The 22967-nt window shown below is 34.7% G+C and overlaps 1 protein-coding gene across 1 annotated transcript; it reads left to right on the forward strand.

Moving 5' to 3' along the window:
- The first annotated feature begins 6709 nt into the window (after window positions 1–6709).
- LOC138326339 (neuropeptide CCHamide-1 receptor-like) lies at window positions 6710–12798 on the forward strand. Its single transcript, XM_069272461.1, has one exon. The coding sequence runs from the start codon at window positions 7882–7884 to the stop codon at window positions 9019–9021; it is 1140 nt and encodes a 379-aa protein (XP_069128562.1). The 5' UTR covers window positions 6710–7881; the 3' UTR covers window positions 9022–12798.
- Window positions 12799–22967: the final 10169 nt, after the last annotated feature.

Genomic DNA, 22967 nt, shown 5'->3' on the forward strand with positions numbered 1-22967 from the left:
TCAAAATTCTACAAGTGACATTTATGGAATGTATTCGACATCTATAACTGCATACTAATCGATTATTTTGACCTTGAAATACACACGGCGAATGCAATTGATAGAGCACACACTGGTATACAAGAAGACATTTCAATCATTCAAAATTGCTCTACTCTGACACAAAATAGAACTCTCGCTATGTTATAAGGACTATATTTCAACCGTTGCTATGGGTTTACATATATTTCTGACAAAAAAGACTCAAAAGACTTCTATATATATTTCTTGGTGACATTTATCAGGTTTTTTTTTTAAATTTGTTATGTTTATTGTCAACAAATGCTCGCTCTGTGTAAGAAGATGAATAAAATAAATTTGATTTGGCACATCAACATTGGTTGTGTTGTGAAGTTGAAATAAACAGAAACATTCAGACTTCTAAATACTCCTTGGCACTAATATTTCATTTACAGTATCCTTTCAAAAAACATAAAAAGCCTTCTTTTAAAAAAAGTGTATAGATTTCGGTAACATAAGGAAGGATTATATATGTATATAAGTAGCTATATCATTCTGTATGAATAGTATGATTGGTAACAACGTATTTCTTCTTTAAGTTAAGGCCAGGCAGTCGACGTGGAAGATTATTTGGCCGTTTTGGGGGGGGGGGGGGGGTAGGAGCGTCAAAGTTATGTGCAGCGATTTTTTGTTCTTGTTCAACTTGTTCACTGCAATTTTTCGGATTGTTTCATTCTTGTTGCTTTTTGTAATACAATGTAGCTAGTCAAGAATGAAAGTATTGGCTTTGAAGTAATAATTGCAACAAGGCCAAAAATACTTCCGCTGTTTTATTTTCGTAGGTAATTTATCCTTGCATTTAACCTCAAAAATGCATAGTATGGAACATGATTTTCTGAATTATCATTGCTGTATGATCTATCATTAAATTTACAATGGTAAAAATATTCTGTATTTGCATATCACAGTTTTCTATCCTTGTGGGAAAGTATTGATTGTGACGTCATGTGTTTATGGGCGTAACGTCATACTTTTCTGAGAAAACGACGTCAATTGCGCTCACAATATGATGACGTAACAATCGATACCTACCCGTAAGGGAGCTAACTCCATAATATGCAAAGACGGAATACCTCTTAAGAATGGACAGTACGACGCAATTCGATCTTTAAAACAATAGTTACAACATAATTTCTGTATATAGCAAATCGCATTAAAACTGCATTTGTCTGTGTGCTGACGTCACGGTAAGTGATAAAATGTTGCCAGGGAACAAACAGCTAGGAAGAATGTTGAAGGCAAACATAAAATTAGCAGTAACTGAACTGCATGTACGCGATGAGGATTACGGAAACAAACCTCTGTAAAAAGGCTGCTGGTTCAATAGTTCGCTCTATCATTCAGACAGCTTATGGCTCCCAAACGGGAAATCCGAACGTCTGCTTGTTAATTAAAAGTTATGTCAACTGAAAACATTCCGTAATTTAATTATTGAACAATATGCTTTAATTATCACGTGGTTACGATGGATACGCTTCAGTGATAAATGTCTGTGCACGCCCACGCTCAGAATGCTGACACTCCTATATAGAGCACATTGAACATATTGAGATTGGCAGCAACCCATTGGTAGATTCAGGTAAAATATCCGATGATTGTCGATAACAAAACGCATGTATTCTTATGAGAGCGAATTTTATAAAGTGAAATAGTTTCATAAACAAGCAATATCCATATTAATAGAAATATTTCATTGTTAAGCTTGTTATTCTACAATAAAAGTAAAAGAACTTTTTGTTTTTCTGACGTCGAGTGTAAGAGTGTCTCGATCCTATTACAAAAAAAAAATGACTGGACATCCTAAAGCTCACAGTATATACAATATCTTAGTATATCCTCTTAGCCAGTAGTCATGGTTATCTAATTAAAAAATGAGAGAAAGAATTGTCTTTTCACCCTAACAATAAAGAGATAATATGTGAAGTACGTGTATTGCAATAGATGTTTTTCGAAATCAGACTGAAAGGAGTCCCATAGAGATTCATACAAATTAACAATATTTGGAGAACAAAGGAGGCCAAAAATATTCTTTTGGACGAAAATACTTCCTGATTAATATTGATGATCTATCATTTGCTTTCGTATTTGGAATCCAAGTGTGAGTTTTAGCATTGATATAGGATAGTTAGCGAGTGTTTATTTTATATGGGACTTTCTCTCAAATCTACGGATGTAATACAGGCTGGTGTCAGGTAATACACTCATGTCACCCGAGGCTGTGTTGAATGGCTACCCATGCAATAAAGCCTCGTGACGTCACAGCGTCAACAAAATTACTATTTTCTCGTTATAATTTTAACATTTTTGTTTTCAGAACTAGGCTGGTTTCGAGGCTGTGTTGAATGGCTATCCATACAATAAATCCTCGTGACGTCACAGCTTCAACAAAATTACTATTTTCTCGTTATAATTTTAACATTTTTGTTTTCAGAACTAGGCTGGTTTCGAGGCTGTGTTGAATGGCTATCCATGCAATAAATCCTCGTGACGTCACAGCTTCAACAAAATTACTATTTTCTCGTTATAATTTTAACATTTTTGTTTTCAGAATTAGGCTGGGTTTCTTTAAAAAATCCAAATAACGCTTTCAAGTTGCACTGAAAATATCACGCAATTTTCATGTATGGAGAATTGACTTGCAGTTGCGGTTGTTTTTCGATTTTATTTTAAAATGGCGGAAAATAATAGTAGTAAAATCTCGAACACAAAAGAAAACACTACATGTCGTGCTGAGATATGATGCGCACCATATATAGAATCTTCAGAAACCTCTACAAAGGTACATAAAGGGCGCATGCTTTTATTAATAAGCGTATGTTAAAAACATCAGCAGATTATTTTTGTGTGCTTCGAAAAGGATATTGATAATTCTCGTGTACATTTTATAGAGACTATATTGAAGCAAGTGAAAAGTATAAGATAGCATCAAACATCAGTATGTTCAAATTTAGAAAAAATATATTCCCGAGGAATAAAAGACACCGGATTATATTTCCAATCAGTCCTTCGGAAAATGAATCATGTACAAAAGTATAACATCATTTCAAAGAGTTTGTTAGGCTTTAAAGAAAAGAAAACAAAACAAACCTGAAACTATGTGAATCATGATATCTGAATATCGTGACGTCGACAACATGGTACTCCAATGTCTAATTAATTCAACATGCCACTGTATATATCCAAGAAGCACTATATGCATGCTGACTTATTGATTACACATCATCAGTGTCAATATCATGTGACTATGAGTATATAACTTTGAAATGATTTGTTTTTATGAAGGTTTGATAAATGAATGGTTGATAGGGAGAAGGTTAATTGTTTCTTCTTCGGCTTAAGTTGTTTATTGTTGTTGTCGTTACATCCTAAAATCACACTGGCTAGTATTTCAGAATCCAATTGTTCAACAGGTCATTAACCATATGAAACCTTTATGGTAATGTGTTCTAGAATTCGAAAAATGACTTACATTTGTAAATGTATTTTAATGTGACTATTAAACTGAAAAAGAAACATGTTGTTCAAAGTAACTTCTTTGATTGATTACGTTGATGGCTCTCATAACATCAATGTTTACTTTCGTATCATTTAATGGGAAAACCGATTATTTGTCATTACGATCATGGTCTTTTCGGTACGAATAACGCGATACCTTTCAATACATCGATATACTTACTCACAGATGCACATTGCTATCCAAGTTCGTCCGCCGCTCGAGATGCACGTACCACGTGCGCGTGTATAAGGTGTGGATAAGTTTATATACACACGCGTACACGTGCATGTCATTGCCCGTGCAAATCTACAACTCGTTTTACTACATCCGGTAGTTTTCTGTTTGATCTAGGACCACCAAAGTCTGGAACTCCTTTCATCGCCTTTGTCTGTTAACTGCATTGTTCAATCAAGGTTTTCCTGTTGATTTGTCTATTGTATGCAGAGGTAATCAAAGCCCTCATTTCCAGAATACAGGAGCATGTACCACATGTTTTGTCCGTACGGCTGGCGTACGTATCCTTACCTAATACACTGCGAATATTTAGATAAATTTATACCAAGTGGTGTTTGGATATAGTATTTATTTGATTTGGGTAACACCAAGGATTTATAAGTGAAAGTCACTTATAAATCCTTGGGCTAAACATTTCGTAAGTTTCAAAATATACGGGTTTGAGCAAGTATCTTTAGCCACTTTAAAATCATAGATTTCAAGTTTGAAATAAATAACATATTTAACAACTAGGACTGGAGTGATATGTTTCTTACACAGTCATATCATTGATAAAAATGTTCTGAGTATCAAGGTTTTTTTATTCAGGAATAGGTAAAAGATAAACCACAACAAATGAATGCTTTCCTGATCAAATAACTACAGAAATCTAGATTTTTTTCACGCGTTAGCATCTTCTTCGGAACACTTTTACCAAACTATCCAATGTAGTTGATAAGTCAATGTCCAGATAATGCCACGAACGAAAGAACGGGTTTCGACACCGTGTGATTTTAATTAGCGATATTTGAAATTCTCTTGTTAATACACCTTAAGCACGCGTAAGATGCATGTAGGTTCTAAAGGGAAAAATATGTTTCACTTTGAAACATTATCATTGTTCTGTCATGTTTAAAAACGAGCGACTGAAATCTTAAATGTATAATAATCAGAGATTGCTTATCGTTTTAATTTCTCCAGCGAATTTCGTTTGATTAACTGTAAATAGTGTGACTCAAATGTCCTCCATAAAATCAGAAGATATGCACATTGCCTGTATTTTAGTGCAATCTCTCCCTGAGGTCATTGCGGCCCCTGATTTGTGAATGTGGGGACCGCAATGAACCCTGGAGGAAATAGACTATATATAGAATCTTCAGAAACCTCTACAAAGGTACATAAAGGGCGCATGCTTTTATTAATAAGCGTATGTTAAAAACATCAGCAGATTATTTTTGTGTGCTTCGAAAAGGATATTGATAATTCTCGTGTACATTTTATAGAGACTATATTGAAGCAAGTGAAAAGTATAAGATAGCATCAAACATCAGTATGTTCAAATTTAGAAAAAATATATTCCCGAGGAATAAAAGACACCGGATTATATTTCCAATCAGTCCTTCGGAAAATGAATCATGTACAAAAGTATAACATCATTTCAAAGAGTTTGGAGGAAAATTTAATTGCGGTGACACAGTTTTTGAAAGCGCGATAATATGTACGCTTGCGTAAAAGTGAAACATCTTACAATTACGAATATTTTTTAAATTTACAACTGTAGTACGATAAATTTATGGTTACTTGTTTTCTTCAACGAAATAACGAAAGGGAAAGACTAGTGATATATTGTTTGACAGTCTGTCGAGACATGGACAACATATTCATAATGTGATGAAGTACATCTACAGTGATTGTTATATCCCACCCGAAGAAAAGGGTATATAGGAATCGGGTTGTACTTCTGTCCGTCCGTCTGTCTGTAGACACAACCTAGTCCGACGAACTCCTCCTAAAACACCAGACACATTTTAATGAAATTCTGTATACAGAACCCTGACATTTAGCAGAGTGGAGTAAGCTATAAAGGGTTCTGACAATGAAGTTATTACTAAATTTGTGAGCAGGGGGTATTAGTCGTCCATTCCGGCGACAGTTCTAGTTTTATCTATCATTACACCTTAACAGTATATATATTTGGAATATGTGTTCCAAATTTGGAACTTATTAAACACCACTCCTTCTCATTTACATATTTTGATAACAAGTCAAACATGTAAGCTTTGGTTAATTGACGCATTTAACTTGTGTTAAAAGTCAGAACCGTTACATCTTATTAAGATATCCACCCAGTACAGTACACCTCTAACTGGCATAGATCAATATTCGTCAGTGTTTCAAACATTAATTCCGTTTTCACATTTGTGCTATTCATGGTCAAATCGTAAATTAAAAGCGGGATATAAAACAGATAGTCATACGGTATTACCGGTAATGTTAATACGCCTGCTTGATTATTTAAAAATCTGCATGATAATCAACAATTGTGCTTGAGTACATCGTATCTTTTTTTCTAACTATAAGAACTCTACAGAAACAAATCCGTGTTTGTTGCCGTATATGCATCCTTCTGATCTCGTTGAAATTTATTTTTGTTTAAAACAACAAATGTTTTAACGTAGATTTAACGTAGACGCCATTCTAATGCAGAATTTTGTGTTCAATTTAGAGTCTGAAGTACTACTACCACATGTTTTAAACATATAAAGACCGCTTTGTTTTCGTTCTCAGCTAGAATATCCCGCAGTTTTTTTGTATACTGTGCATTTGGATGAATCTTAAAAATACGAATTGGTATCAATAATATGTTAGCTTTAACTTCATGATCAAAATATGTTAATCTTAGTTTCATTATTGACAGGAGGGGAGGGGTCATTATGGTCAATCAACATTAAATCACCAAAATAATCAGATTCTACTCAGATAGATATTTTTACTCCGCCGACGGCTTACACCAGTCTATCTATTACGGTAACACCAATAAATAAAATAAATAAAAACATAGTACCTTAGAATGCGTTTTCTGTAAACAGCGACAGTAAAATTTCATTTTGGTGTGATTTAATATATAATTAAATGTAGAATAAAAAATAGAAGCTCGAAATTTTGAAGGGTAGTTAAAACGTTTGAAACTTTGGTAATGTATCAAAATACATAAAATCATCTTGTTATAACAAACACCATTTTTTCCGATCGGTCTTGATTTCTTGTTATCTTAGAAGATACACCCCGTACCTTTTACACAGACGAATATATATATATATAAGTTGTTTGGTACAGTTTCATTTGCTAGACGTAAACAAGAACGTACAGTGGTATGTATTTTTGAGGGATGTAGGTATGAGATATTGCCAACGTCACATCATATCACTTCTACACAAAACAATTGACTTCCCATTCCGTTTGTAGTCCCCACGACAACACATCAGGCACTGCACTGGGAACACATTTATAGCATTTACATATGTTTTTAAGCACGTGGCAGACACAGCTAGAGAGATATCTGATGAAGTACAATAGATGCTACTGAACTACTATATACGATATAAGAAGGAATGTCGTGCAAACGTGTAACGTACATTCACACGTGTAACATTTTATTTTGTTTGTTTTGAGTGTATAAAGATTCTTCTAAAACTGCAATAAGTGCTATGATTTTGACAACTCTACACCGTCAGGTCTCCTCCGATACTACATAGCCTGAAAGTACAGCTTTAGCCTGCTAGATCTATCGCCGTATCGATCATTAGTCTACCAACCAACGGGCGTGGGCTCCGCAAACCGTCAGCCAATCGTTGACTTTGGTGTAGTTTGCCGATCCGACTTATTAAAAGGATACATTAGTTGAATTGCAGAAGCCGAGATAAGACCTGATGTGTTCCCCCCGAGGGATCCACTCTCACATATAAACTAGTAGTGACCTGAGAAAGTTACGGAATGAGGATCATTTCAACTTGACTTTGTTTTGCAATAGAACTTGGAGTTACAAATGGCGATGACAGACAGCACTGCCACACCTTTCTTGATGTTTTTAAGTTTGGGACACATTCCAATGCTTCATTCCTGTTGTAGTTGTTACATTCGAAATGTTAGTGAATAATGGGATTTAATTAGACGGCAACAAGTGTTCTACCTTCGGAACCTGAAACTTCAAGGTGAGACGAAAAGAACACAATCTATAAAAAAGTTTGTCAACATTTTTTTCATGATTAATACAAAATCTTAAGGAGACATTCTTCTAAAGAATCAAACTTTTAAAGCGTTCAAATACCACAATGTCACATTCAAACGTCACCACTGAACATATGGACAATAATTTAAACGGCAGTTTTTGTAATTTATCTGTTTTCGAAAATTGTTCTAATGTTACGGAACATTTTGACCTCATAGTTGCTGTGCAACAGATTGTGGTCCCAATTTTATTTGCAATCCTCATGTTGTGCGGTGTCGTAGGAAATGGTACCCTCATATTTACGGTCCTGCGGAACAAGTCCATGCGTAATGTTCCGAATATTCTCATCGTTAACTTATCGGCTGGGGACTTGTTACTACTTCTAATGTCTGCACCATTTACAGCGACGGTCTTTTCTCTGGTTTCGTATCCCTTCGGGGATTTAATTTGTAAGATGAACGAATACCTCCAGACCTTGTCCGCTGGGGTCTCAGTTTTCACCCTCACCGCCCTCAGCGGCGACAGATACGTCGCCATTGTCTATCCGATGAGCAAGCACAAAGGGAAACCCACTTTAAAGACATCTATCGCCGTAGCATTCATTTGGATTATTTCCGCCGTTTTCGCTATTCCGGATGCCATCAGTTTTCACATCAGTGTCCAAGACGGTGTTTATTATTGCCAGCCGTTTCCTTTCGAATGGTCCGAATGGTACGGCAAAGCCCACTGTCTGTTCCGCTTCTTAACGGTCTTCTTGATCCCTCTCATTATTATTGGCACGTTTTACTGCTTAATGGCACGTATCCTTGTGAAGAGCAGTCGTCAGATGCCGTGCGAGGCCACCAAGGGCCCAGGACAGAGCCAGCAACAACAACGCCAGATCGAGGCTCGAATGAAGGTGGCGCGCGTAGTCTTGTCCTTTGTACTGTTGTTTGTAATATGCTGGCTTCCCCGCCATGTCTATCTCATTTGGTTCTTCTGGAGCCCATATGACTTCAACACGTTCTGGATATGGTTCAAACTTATTGGATTCTGTCTAACATATGTGTACTCGTGTATCAATCCATACGCACTTTACTTTCTGAGCAGTCAGTTCCGGAAGTACTATAATCGCTACTTGTTCCGCTGCTGTCCTAAATCCTATCGACTCCGAGACTCGAATGGATCCGGTCTTCAAAGCTACAGTACGGTCCGTAGAGGAAGTACTTCCCTCACCATGATAAAGTCCAACTCGGAAATGTGACTATGCATGTTAACCTTCCGCCGGAAGTAGCTAGTCATGTGATGGGAGTTCAGACTTATTTGACATTGCGTTGAACTGCTGAATCGTGTCGATATAATCAAAAGTTGGCGTATGTTTAAATGACCTTAGTGTTATTTATATACCTCACGTCACATAAAAGGACCAGGATGTAAACAAAGACCACGTGGTTAACTTTTAATTGTTATTGTGTATCCAAAAACCATTGTCATTGATGTTTTCATTGGTAGGCCAATAACCATTGAAGCCTCGGATCAGGATCAACATTCTTGAACTTCTTTACAGTCGCCATAATCGAGGAATGTGCATAATTCGTCCAAGGATCACCATTGTATAGTCGTTACATTGTCATGTTGGATTTAAAAACAATACGTTTTTTATTGTGGCCGGACCAAGTGGACTGTACGGATGTGATACGTGATCCTTGATGGGTGTACTGGACACTAGGTTCTTCTTGGACGGCGCAAAACGAACGCGCCGTCACAGATAGCACCTGATGTAAGATATATGTTGCTGTGCTTGACATAGATACTGAGATCATAATGGAGATGTTTATTTTCTGGAACATTAATATTCCACACGGATTAATTATCCGTCCGCGATCACGGTATGTTTCACCACAGGGCCAATAGCCGAGAAAGCATCCTCTCTTTCCCTTCCCAGTCATCATATGAATGGTTATAATAAGACAAAGGTGCTATCTCTTCGATTTAATTATTCCACAAGAACAAATACATTATTGTTTTCTTAAGTAACAGAGGTCCCAAACTTTCAATGCAATTGAAAAGTTTGAACTTTTTTTCTTGAAATATAATATATTATAGATAAGTCATAAAATTCATTACGTTCCAGAGCAAAAAGTTCTTTCAATTACTTCGTATCATATGAACTGTCAATAACGCATGCCGAAACATGTCGTTTCTTTTATCTGTGGTTCTTAAGTTCGTATTAGACAAGTTTGAACTGAGTAATTGCTATTTCATGTCTAAATAATATCTATAGATTAAGCTATGTCGGCGTGTAGGAGCTTCTTTTTAACCAGAAGTCTCATATAAACTCATTGGTTATTATAAAGAAATTGGGTCATATGCCTTCAAGTACAGTGATAAGAGGTAAGACACTTTGGGAATTCTTTGACATGCTACCGTCATGTTTCCATTGTTTTTTATACACATTTTTCCACATCGTACATTTAGTTTACAAGGGGCAGCAACATCAAAATACTCTAATAGTACATTGTTCAAATATATATTAGATAAAATATCGCATGATACAGATTTAATAGGAGTATAGTATTGTTATTTTCGTCTTCAATCAACTGACGGCGAAATAATTATTTCTCTATATAAACAGAAATGAGATCACAAATTACAACCAATTTCTCCTGAGGGTGTAAAATGAAAATTAGATTATAGGCCAAAGTCTACTGTATGTTTCCCAATATAAGGCTTTATTAGTTTTTATAATTGTTTCTTGATCAGACATAAAATATTATCTGCTTAAGAGAACATTAATTTGTTAATGAAATAAGACCAAATTTACAATCCTAATCATACCCCGGTTATGCTATAGTTACCCACAACAATTTCATGCTTTATCTGCAATTTTTCATCCAAAAACTATTTGACTCTACATTACATGAAAACATTTCTTATCCAAATATATTTTAAGAAAACATGGCGCTATGTTAATCAAATAGGATTTCGCCTTATTTCAAATTATTAACCCTGCACTTCATTTAAGGATCACGGGTTAATTCTGGAATCAGGCGATAAAGCGGACTATTTATATACTCCTTAGTACATTGGCTTATATTAAAAACCCGTCAATCAACTTAACGTACGAAGTCGTTAGGATGGGAGAGATGAGAAAACAAACTAAGAATATGCATCAAATTGTACATTCACTTTTCTCATACAAAGTAAACTTCAGTACTCTCCCGTGAGTCTTACCTCTCATACATAAATACACATTAACAGTGACTGTCTCTTATGAGTCTCATATATACTTACATACACAGTCACTTATGAATCTCATATATCATACCTACATGAAAACTAGTAACCTCACGTGAGTCTCACCTGTCATACACAGATACACATTAACAATCTCTCGTGAGTCTCATATATCATACCTACATACACATTATCAGTCACTTATGAATAAAATATATTATATCTACATACACACCAGTTCTTACAGAATAACATATATCATACTAACCTAAGTACTTTCCTATAAGACGAATATATCATAGGTATACATCGGCACCTCTCCTGACAGACTTCAGATTTGAGTTGGTATATTGATTTCCGATTGAAATGTGGATCCAGACACCCTAAGCATATAAAGTTTTAATATTTCATTGCATATCTCCTTGATCAGAAATATCATTTCTACAAGATTTCAAAAAGAAGGTGTCTATCTCCTTATCGAACGTCACTAAGAATTTTCAATCTGTAGGAGACGAGGGTAGAACTTTGTATTTTGACATGTCTAACTCTTTGCATTAAGAGGGTTATATTTTGACGCGTGTTACTCAATGGGAAATTAGGGGGCACCATATTTTGGAGCTTGTTTCTTTTTAGGAAACTTCAAAAGTAATCACATTTGTGTGTACTTAACTCTACGTGAAGTTTTTAGCAGCAGTATATTTTGATGTGCTACACTTTCTTTTAAGTGCACGCCAATCTTTGTAAAAAAAGGTATTTTATGTTGCGGCATGTCCGCTTCCTTTTTAAACAATTGCATTGTACTGGAGTATTTTGAGGCACTGTGATCATTGCAAAACTTGATGGAATAAAAATCAATGTAAGAAAATTTAAAAAATAAAAAGATAAATATATAAATAAAAATACCAAGAAGATAGTCATGTTCTTGATTTTATCTAGTATCATTCACCTTCATGAGTGCAAATATTCCAAATTGATTCTGTATGACATGATCCTAGGGACATAGAGGGATGTTTTCTTGGCCGGCCTAAAGTATACGTTGTGTATTGTATGGTAGGTAAGGGTTGTTCCGTGTATACAGGCAATATTGTCTAAATAAAATGTCGTTATACATGCATGGTTTCCCGTTATTATTCGTAATTAGAGACTTATCTAGTGGGTAATTTGGCTATATGCTCCTTCATACTCCTTCAGAGTATATCAGCCTGGTATGATACAACAGAATGGTTTTTTTTTTCTAATTTCTTCATATCTCTCTTTTTTTTCTTTTTCTTCTTTTTTTTTTGTTTTGGAAAATATACAGACGTCTTTGAGATAAAATTGACAACCACTTATTGTATTATCACTTTGATAGATAATGTAAGGAAAATAGTATCATCATTTGATTTGATGGTGCCGTTGACATTATGTGGTGTACGTGAACCGTAAGATAAAAGAAAACATAAGTACATTCGGTGTATATATAGTGCACTTACATCAAACAAAGATTGCTATTCATCTCAAAGCGAATATATACTTGATTGATGTTGAGGGTATTTTATTTTTGTGGAATAATGTTAAGATGTTAAAAGCAGTTTCTTTTATTTCTTAATGTTAAATCATTTGCTTGTTTATTTGCACTCAGTTCCGATCTTTTATATTTAATTTGTGATAGGCACTGCACAACTGATGTTTGTTTGTACATTGTATGGGTTTCATATTAAAAATCGATGGTGTAGTACATATGTATTTTAGTAGAGAGCGAAAGGTGTTTATAAAAGTTTAAAATTTTGCAATTATTGTATTATTTGTTAGAGATTCTTCAAATATTCTATACTCAAATCACTAAATCAAATATTAATTTCCGTCAGTAGGATGTGTGCACTGTCCCCTTCATTATAGTAATTAAACCAATACCATGTAGAGTAGTATTCCGTCTTTGCATATTACAGAGTTAGCAACCATACGGGTAAGTATCCATTGTGATATCATTATTTTGTGGGCGCAATTCACGTCGTTTTCGCCGAAAAGTTTGATGTAACGATACAGACTTTTAAACAAACAAACACAACTACTGTACAGAGGGTAAATCTCGCGGAGGTTATTTTCCATATATTCAGTTTTCCTGAAATCTCTGGTTGTGAGGAATTAATGATCCGCGAAATTAAAACACCGCGGATGTGTTATGTTAACGAAACCGTAAAATTTGACCCGCCAATCAGTATTCCGTATTTGCATATTACATAGTTATCTGCCCTTATTTTATTCATTTTATATTATCCTATGAATATTAATTAGCATGTCTGGAATACTTAAAAAGAACACTCGATCACATCCACCTGAAATAGCACCGTCTGGATTGAACACCACCTTTCAATGTCACAATGAGACTGATGAGAATCAGGAGTGATACATTTACCGGATGGAGAATTAAAGAGTTCCACGAAAACTCATGAGAAGCAGACCACACTTTTTTTAATACATCTGACCTACTTTTTCTACGTTTAGAATTTCCACATCTTTTGTTTTAACTTCAACTGATCCCTATTAATAATAAGACTGGTATATTCATAACTAAAAACACTACTGTGTTGTTAAATAATGAAAGGCGTCTCATAGTATCAAAGGTCGTCTGGAAAAAGTGATGCCGTAAACTTTTGTTTGTTTTGTTTTTTTATTCTGTTTTCACCAGTCAAGGCAACGAATGGGGTAAAGAGTGTTCACCTTGACTTGATTATCTACGTTCGTCCTTGGGATCACAAATCGATATCTGCTTAATTATTGAATACTTTGTATTTTTAAAGTTCAGTATCCAATTAATTAAAGAACATACAGTATGTTGTACAACATGCAATATTTGAATGTTGTAAAGCACCTTCGGTTTTTTCGTGAGTAGATGTATCAGTGTTTCAAAACATTCTAATCAAAAGGAGCTCAATCAAAAAGTCCAATGCATGCCATTGACAATAAAAAATGCCATTGATTTAATCAGCTTTAATTAGGTTAAAAATTAGACGTACAAAATATCACAGATAAATAAATATCATCCTACTAGTATGTGATCTGATAATACTCTGAACGACTCGGCTTAAGTTGATTGTAATACAAAGATACCTCGTCAACACATCCACAGTGAGCCTTCTGGTGTACATGCGCATAATTACTGACCTAGTTTAGCACACTCGGTTATTACTGCCGACAGAGGTGCAAATCGCATAGTGTAGGGCATGATCTTAATCATATGAACCTGGTATTTGCTGCCTAATAGGCAATAATAGGTTTGCTAATTATATAAAATTGGAAAAATCAATCACTGTATCTTCAGCTTGTATATTGTTGTGTACCGTAACATTTGCTAGCTGAATTTGCTTGGTTCTTTCTTAACTATGCAAACAATGAACGCTTTTGTTTAATACATAAGCGTAATTCTTAAAAACAAAATGTGATTATTTATACTTATGTAATAATTTTAAAACGAAATGAATCGGCCACACATATTTCACGCCAACAATATTAATACTGCCGTTGATGACGTAGACTTGATTTGATAGATGTCGAAGGGAAGCAAATCTGAATGTTCCATCGCTAAAATCTTCAATATGATGTATTAATATTGCCGCATTTAAAACAGATGACTGTTTTATGGCATGAAACGTCAATATGTAGTACTGGAGGTCATATTTAGTTGATCAGCAGATGCAGTAGTGTGAATGATGGATGTTGCGACAGTTGACATTTTTTAACATTAAAGCAAGTCTACTTTTTTTTATTTATTTATGTTCGGTTTCTATCTAACAACCATACTTTTCTAAAATACCAGATAATTGAACTTTCATAAAAACTTCCCACGAAACTTACTTTCAAATGAAATGCCATTTTCATAATTAGTATTGTGAAATTTTTAGCAGGATTGGACTTGATCAATCATCGGCGACTAGGTACATGTATAAATAGCTCAGTATGTAGAGCATCAGACTAGTGTTCGGAGGTTCAGCGTTCGAGTCCCGCTCCGTTCCTATTACAGCATTGGCGGCCCCAAACTAAATACCCAAGGTATACAAAGGTCTCGTGTGTCTTTCAGAAAGGAGAGAGAAATACAACGGGGTTGTACTGGGTCGAACATCGGTAGTAAATTCGGTTAGTGTTCGGAGGTCCCGGGTTCGAGTGCCGGTCTGACCGCTATCTTTTCTCCTCTCCTGTTACAAAAATATTCCTTTAAAGAAGATACCTGATAATGGAGTTAATGATAGAAGTCAATTTTATCCCTAAAGTAAACCTTACTCAATTATTACAAAACGATGGACAATATATAATGCACCTGTGACAGAACAGTTGCCAGGTTCTTCTAGGCATTGCCTATTGTGTTTAAACCCTATAAAGGGAATAAAACAAAGACATAGTTACACAAAATATACTAACGTCTGTGCTTTAATGGAGTAAAATAATCTATGGATTCCAGAATGGAGAATATTAAATTAAGGATGTACACCTCTGAGAAGTCAAAATTTTCTTGCATTAAACTTTTTTTCTCATGTAGATTTTTGGAAATAGGAGTTCATACCATACAAGAAAATGGAAGAAAAAACATATGTCGGTGTGCTTGTTTTTGAGCTATTGTCACTCAAAGATACCAAGTTGACAAAATATTGTTTTTTTTGGGGGGGATTTTTGCCGTTTTGACCATATACACAAGAGTTTAAAGCCATAATTTCTTAATGAGATGTTTGATATGTATGGAAGTTTGAAGAATTTATTTTCCTGTAGTCTTCTTTAAAAAGTTTTGATTGATAAGACTCACATTTTTTCTCAGAATAACAACATATGCTACCCCTACCCCTTAATTTTGAGCTACAAAATACACCATTTTCAGCCATTTTTGCCAAATTTAACCCTTTAGAAACAGTTGTGGTATTGAACTTTTGTTAATATTTTTCATATCAATAGGGAATTGGTTGTTCTTTCTAAATTAGGCAGAAAAATGGATGGTCAGTGTGCTTACTTTTTTGCCCCATTTGAATAATGTGTTATTTTTCAGTATTTTAGAGTAAAAAACAAAAGTGCTCAAATTACCATTAAATGTAAAAATAAAGTGACAAAGGCTATCCTTTCACGCAATAATGCTCAATATTTTAATAACCACGAACCTAGTAAAGATTAACAGCAAAAATTACCTCGATATAGCTAAAAATGCTGGTGCAGTGGTGATTTAAGTAAAAACAATTTCAGTAAAAAGTGGCTAAACTATGGCTCTACTCAAAGAGGAAAAAGACACAATTTCAAAATGGCCGCCAAATGGACCATTTCTTAAAATCCCTGTATAAAAAATCTACTGAAAATAGAAATGTTAATTTTTTGACAAAATTTGCATCTGGCAACTTGCTACAGATATTGATAATATATATTTGAAAATCTCATAATTTCTTTGATCTTTGTCGAAACGAGTCTTCAACGGGACTGAAACCTCAGAAGAATACATCCTTAAAGGGGATATATATTGATTTTTCAGTATGTACACGTTTATATATTGCGCCGTGTCATGAAGTGGGACAATTGTATTCGTATTAGCCTTTATATAGGGACAATCCACCAGCGAGAATTAACAAATGACAACTATAGTTAGTACATTTATATGTCAGTGTCAATGGTACTCAACAAATGCCAGAACTTACCTAAAGATTTGTAGAATTGCATACCGTGCCCATAGGTAGTATTAAACATTACTTTCTTCATTGCTTACCTAACGAAATAGGCATGCTTAGTAAACATGGTAATACGCTAATGTTCATTCACTAAGCACTTGTTAAATTTTACATCATTTATCAATGATTTCTCAATGACGGTCATTGTACATTAGGCAATTTAGTCCTGTTAAAGCACCATTTATACTTAAAATTGATGGCGTAAGTTGTTTAAATTTTAAGAATATTTTAAAGGTTTCCATTAAGTTTGCTATTACAGAAATAGTAAACCATCTTCTTTCTCTTTTTACATTACAATTTCCATCCTACTATTGTTCTATTTACTGAATTGATCATTATCTTTCACCTTTGAATATCAATTATTTCATATTTCATTATGAAGATTCGCGCTTTTCAATTTCGTTTTGAATTAATCACATTTTTTCTTCTTTTTTTCCCGAAGAGATAAAACCACAGAAACAATGTGGTTCGTGTTAATGTATTGAAATTCGTGCTTAAATTGTTGAACGTCACGACATTAGCCCATATTTGCTGATCAAATTATTGGAACGATATGGTCATTCCGTATGATCGGGTTTTTCCCATCAACATTACGATGATCTTTGATGTTTTAACCCAAAGCTCACCTCTAAACCCACCCATCCCCTAAATACTGACTGAGATATCTGATTTCACACTTCCGTGTCTGTGATCATTCATCGACGCAATCCATTATCATAAATCTGATAATAATAAGAATTTGACATATTGCAGAGCATACATTGATCCGAAAATTGTGACAAATAGTAGCATTTAGCGAGCCGCGTACAAATTGCTCTTAAATTGACAGCAAGGGACACGAGTTGCTGTGTGGGTCTGCTGTGTTGTACGGGTTGGACACGTCATTATGATCGTCTTCGGTCATTAACTGCGGTCACTGTGATTTAGGTGAAGTACGAAAGAAACACTTAGGTTTCATGTAATTCGAATGTATACAGAAATATGATATCTCCGATGTGCAGGTTTATTCGCCCATATCAAAACTGGACTTTATTGTTGCTATTTATCACATAGCTAGTATTTATGAAAATGTAGACAAAACTTTCGATTTTATTTCTGTATAAAAGTAGCGAAATCAGGTTAGGATTTGTCGTTTACGTCTACCGAAACAATCGTGCGACTTCATATTTGAATTCCTGGAAATAAATCGAATGCGAAAGAAAATTCAGTTGAAGGATTGCGCAAGTAAATCGTACAAGAACATTCATATCAAGTGAATTTAGTAGTATTATTTGCAGCTTTTCCATGGCAACACTTTACACAGTCGTATAAGTAAACAACAATATCGACAAATATAGTAAATGCGACACATAATGACACCGCGATTCGCGTTTACGTACAAATCGCGTTTACGTACAATTTACCGACTGCTCCATTGGGTTTATCATTTCATAAACTAAACAAAGTAAGAGGTTAATCCTTATATCTACAATATTTTCTATAAACAATAAAATCAACCAAAACGTCAGATACAATTATTTACAGTGTGTTATTCGCCGTCAAAATTATACTGTTGTCATGTTCATCCATGCACAACAGCCATTAAAAAGCGCGCCGTTGACTGACCCCTTGATCCCGCCCTTTTTTTCCATGACGTCAAAAATGTTATCATATTTGAGTTATTCTATTCACGTCAAATAGCAATAATACATTAAAAAGAATAAACGTGTTTTATTGTATGTATCGGAATATCTCGTAATGTGTTATTTGTAAACATTGACACGTGATTTTGGGGAAAGTCAAAGGAAGTCCGCCAAAGTTTAGAGGTATTCATACGCACAGAATCGGGTCACGTTCTAAGTTATTTGGAAATAAACAGATTTGTCCCATTATAGTTTATCGTTACAGAAACAGTGGCAATTATAAATATCAAATAATAACTGAAGGTGTCTTTTTTGTGAAATGTTAAGCAAAAATCTCGGGTTCAAACATGTGACAGACATTTTTAACAATTACATTCAAAACGTGTTCTAATTTGGGTAGCGCAACGTGAAATAAAATACTTCCGGATGAGATCTTGCTGTCGGAAACAGAATCAGTTGAACTATTTTATCTTCAGTACACTTCCTTGATTTCTTGTACACTAGTAAGTTTATCAAAAATGCCTCCCTTTGGAGGAATTTTTAAACTATGCAAACATTCGCCAAATTATCCTTATCGATATGCTTTTATCCAATGTAGTATAATATTGTAATACATTTAAAAAATGAGTTGCCGTAAACCTGCCGCCCTTGGGCGAGACATAAATCACCAGCAATAGTCATGAGTCCATGAATATTCTGTTCTGGCATGGTCTTATTTGAAAATATCCCAGAGTGTATTAAAACTATCCAGCTTCATTCCACACTTGGAGTGTTTTCAAATGATAATGCCTTAACAAAATATTCAGTCTCATGGCTATTGTTAAAGATGTGCTTCCGTTGCCGTCGCACAATTGCCATTGGAGTCCTTTACTTCATTTGAGTCTCCGAATTTGTATGTATAGAGACTTCTGTCTGTTTAGACAAAGACGTTCATCTGCTGAAACACCTGGTCCTCTTCAATTATTATCTTTAAAATAAAGACCATCCATATAATCGCCGATATACAGCAGAGTGCATACATTTTTTTTAAAATCGTATTTGAATATAAACAAAGCAAGTAAGATTATGGAAATACATTTGTATGCTCTAAGATTGTATATGCCACTTTGTACGTTTTAAAGTCTTAATGATGATATATGGCTAATCTGAAACATTACGCAGACGATTGTTTCATCCCATGCCATTCCCGAAACATAAAGATTTGAAAATTTGTATTGGGAGTGTATAGTTCTGGTTATTTGGTAGTTTACATTAAAGATACGGACATATGTTAATATGAATAGTTTTTAGAGATCCGTACATGCAGCAAGTCATATTTATATTTTATGAAGGAATCATCAGCGAAGTATATAAAGAGAGTTCTAACAAGTCATTGTAATGTTGTGAAGATAGAAGCCTGTATTTTCATAATGCATTTTAGTGAGGAGAGTTCTGAGGAGTCAGATTTATGATCGAAAGGTAACGTTCGTGTGATGTTGTATGTCTGTAATGTAGAACCCCTGTGTTTAACGAGGAAACAGGAAAACCTCAATATAGGAAAGTGATAACGTATACTGTTTAACCAGGAGGCGTGGATCCTACATTACAACTGAGCCAATGTAATGGATAGTGGAACGCTGAAGCATTAGTATCACAACCAACCCTACATACCTTCCTGTAGCACACAACAACAAGTTAATATCCTATAGAGGCTCAGGGACTATAACAATCAACGTGTAAAAGGTTGCATGATGAACTGTCTGGGCCGTAAATTGCATTGGGTGATCGGGCAAGTCATTTTTCTTCAATGCATCCAGGTTTTTTCCCATGAGGCTTACGATTCGTCAAAGGATGCCAAAGCTGTCCCTTTCACCAAGGCGCCCAACATAGCCAAAGGGTTCGTTTTACCAGATATCATTCCATACAAACAAAACCTTGCTTTAACGAAAATTACAAAAAGACACATATTTTAAGAAAGCCAAAATATCATTTTCACTAAAAGCACCTTTGAATAAAACAAAAGGTCCGTTTTACTAAAGGTTCCATTGCAAAAAAACAAAAGGATGCGTCATGAAAAACTCTCAAAGAACATTCACAAAAGGATAATGTTTAAAAAGTAGCCTTATCGTCATAGACTTTTCACACAAACCAAACCCCGCTGAATCAGAAAACCTTTATTTAATTTGACTAATACACTGATTTTACATTGAGTCATAAAAACTTTTCTTTTTCAAAGAATATAACTCTATAAAAGATCTATCTAATGTACCTCATTTTCCATTCAAATATTTGAACAAATCAACACGTTTAAAAATTGTATTTCTTTAATCAAGAAAAAAACCATATCATTTTCCGGCCGAGGGTCATGTTTGGTTCTCACTGATGCTATCGATATAGGATAATCTGTAAATCTATTTTCATGCTCTACCTTACAGAAACAGACTCCTTTATTTGGAGTAATATGACGATTTCCGTGTCTCTACCCATGACATGCACACAGTCGACTCGTTTGTTGTAATCTGCTTATACATCAACACGTAACACCATGGATAACTCGTGTTTTAGCAGTATTCCGTACATAATTTATAACCAGGGGCGAACTTTATGATCGAATGTTCTCTAAAATTCTTTGAAGATATTGATGAAACCTGTGAAAGACAACACAGTCTGTTTTTAAAGGCCGCACATCTTAGCTGTCGTCATAGCAATCATAGTTCTTCAAACAGAAGTTCGTTTCGTGATAGTGAACGCAAACATCGAAATTTCACCCATTATTCAGTTTTTTTCCCTTTTCATGTGTATCAGTGTAAATCTCTATTTTGGTTCGATGTACGTTACTTCAATAGACTTGTTTGTAAGATAGCGATACAATGTATAATGTTGATCTTTGTCGATGTTTACAGTTTCGATATTTTTTCTGTTTGACTTGAGGAAGTAGTTATACAGAGAGGATCTTACATGAGTGGCTATGTAATATGAGATTTATCAAATGAGTTTAATACTTTGATATGCCACGAGCCTTTATGTGATTCTATATATTACATAGCTTTTTAATAGAAATGTAAGTGAAACTTTCTTTGAATTTCGTCACTATGTAAAACAATCATTTTGGGGCATTTCTATCCGAGGTACGATAAAAAAAACTTTGGAAATCCGGCTGGAATATGACGCTTCCGTCTACAGAGACAATCATGCGACGTCATATAAATATCATGACGTTAAATCTCTATGTGACGTCATAATAGTGTAATTACACATGTGTCTTACGATATTTATGACATGGCCGTATGACTTGGCTGGACGGGCAAGTTATGTGATAAAATTCAGATACCAATGGCTACTCTGTAACGGCCGCATACGTTGTCAGCATTATGCAGTAAAAGTTAAACCAATATAATGGACATTCTTGTCATTGAAGAGTTTTTTTCTTTTTACTGAGTTATTTATCAATGTTCAATAGATTTATATTCTTACAACAGATCATAAATCTGTCTTAAAATATTTTAATATATCAGAGAAAATGATACTACTGTGTTTCATCAAAATCCTTTGGACAAGGCTAAAATCGTATCCAGTGCGTATTTTAACTAAATTAAAGATGTTTTTTATTACAAAATTGAAATTTTAATAAAAAATCAAGGATGCATGTGAAAATAAAATAAAATGACAAATGACATACATTAATAAGCAAAGCGACCAAATCATAAGGATCAGGTATTCCACAGGAGGTATTGTCTTATCGAGAAGAACAACAAAACAGACTTTATGTCAATGTTAACGGAGTTTTTGATTGTGACAAACAGGGATCAGCCTACCATTTTATTCTGTGTAATACATAACACTTAACAGAATATGAAAGAGAAAGATATTCCTCCCCAAGAACAAAATAAAAAATGCTTTGACCTACATCTGCGAGTCTGGGGCTTGAATAACCCTATATTTGATGTAAAGACATAAAAAAAGTATTTTCTCTCATATGAGGTTATACATAGCAACATAACTGAAGATAGTAGTACACTTTCGTATGCCATATTCGGAACATTAACCTTTTGCTACATTACGATTCCATCAAAACGATACTACAACCAGTCTTGACGTTATGGCTAGATATTCGCTTTATACGGCGCGTTTGTATTATTTACGCTTAGAACATGTGGTTGCACAGCGTCATCAAAACTGGGGTATAACGTAACTGATACATTGCGTTTATGACTGTTGAGACGATACTTCAAAAACGTGAGGGTAGAGGGACGCAGCATTGTTTGATAAGGAGTTCAAATGATGAACTACCCTTCTCATACATGTTCTGGTGCTATACTTATGTAAACTGTTGACTGTTACGTTTAGCCATGGATGCTTATAAATATATTTTAGATTACTTGATAAAATTAAATACGTTTAAACGTAAGATTCCAATACTATTTCAAGAGATTATTTTACCAAATCAAAAGCAAAGCAAAAGAATTATTAATAAAAATGCAAACTTGACAACTATTTTCGGTACCACGTAACGACACATATCGTAGACCGTCGCTCCCTCCCTCTAGTGTAGATTATCTACGTCACCTCTCGTGTCATACATTCGTGAGATAGATATTTCTATTACAGAACTGACCTTTTGGGTAGACGCTATCAATAAGAAGTCAGTAAGAGGTAATGGTCTGAGAGTATATAAGGACGAGGACAGGCATAACAAA

This window comes from Argopecten irradians, chromosome 1, assembly GCF_041381155.1.
Source record: "Argopecten irradians isolate NY chromosome 1, Ai_NY, whole genome shotgun sequence".
In the NCBI taxonomy this organism is placed as follows: domain Eukaryota; kingdom Metazoa; phylum Mollusca; class Bivalvia; order Pectinida; family Pectinidae; genus Argopecten; species Argopecten irradians.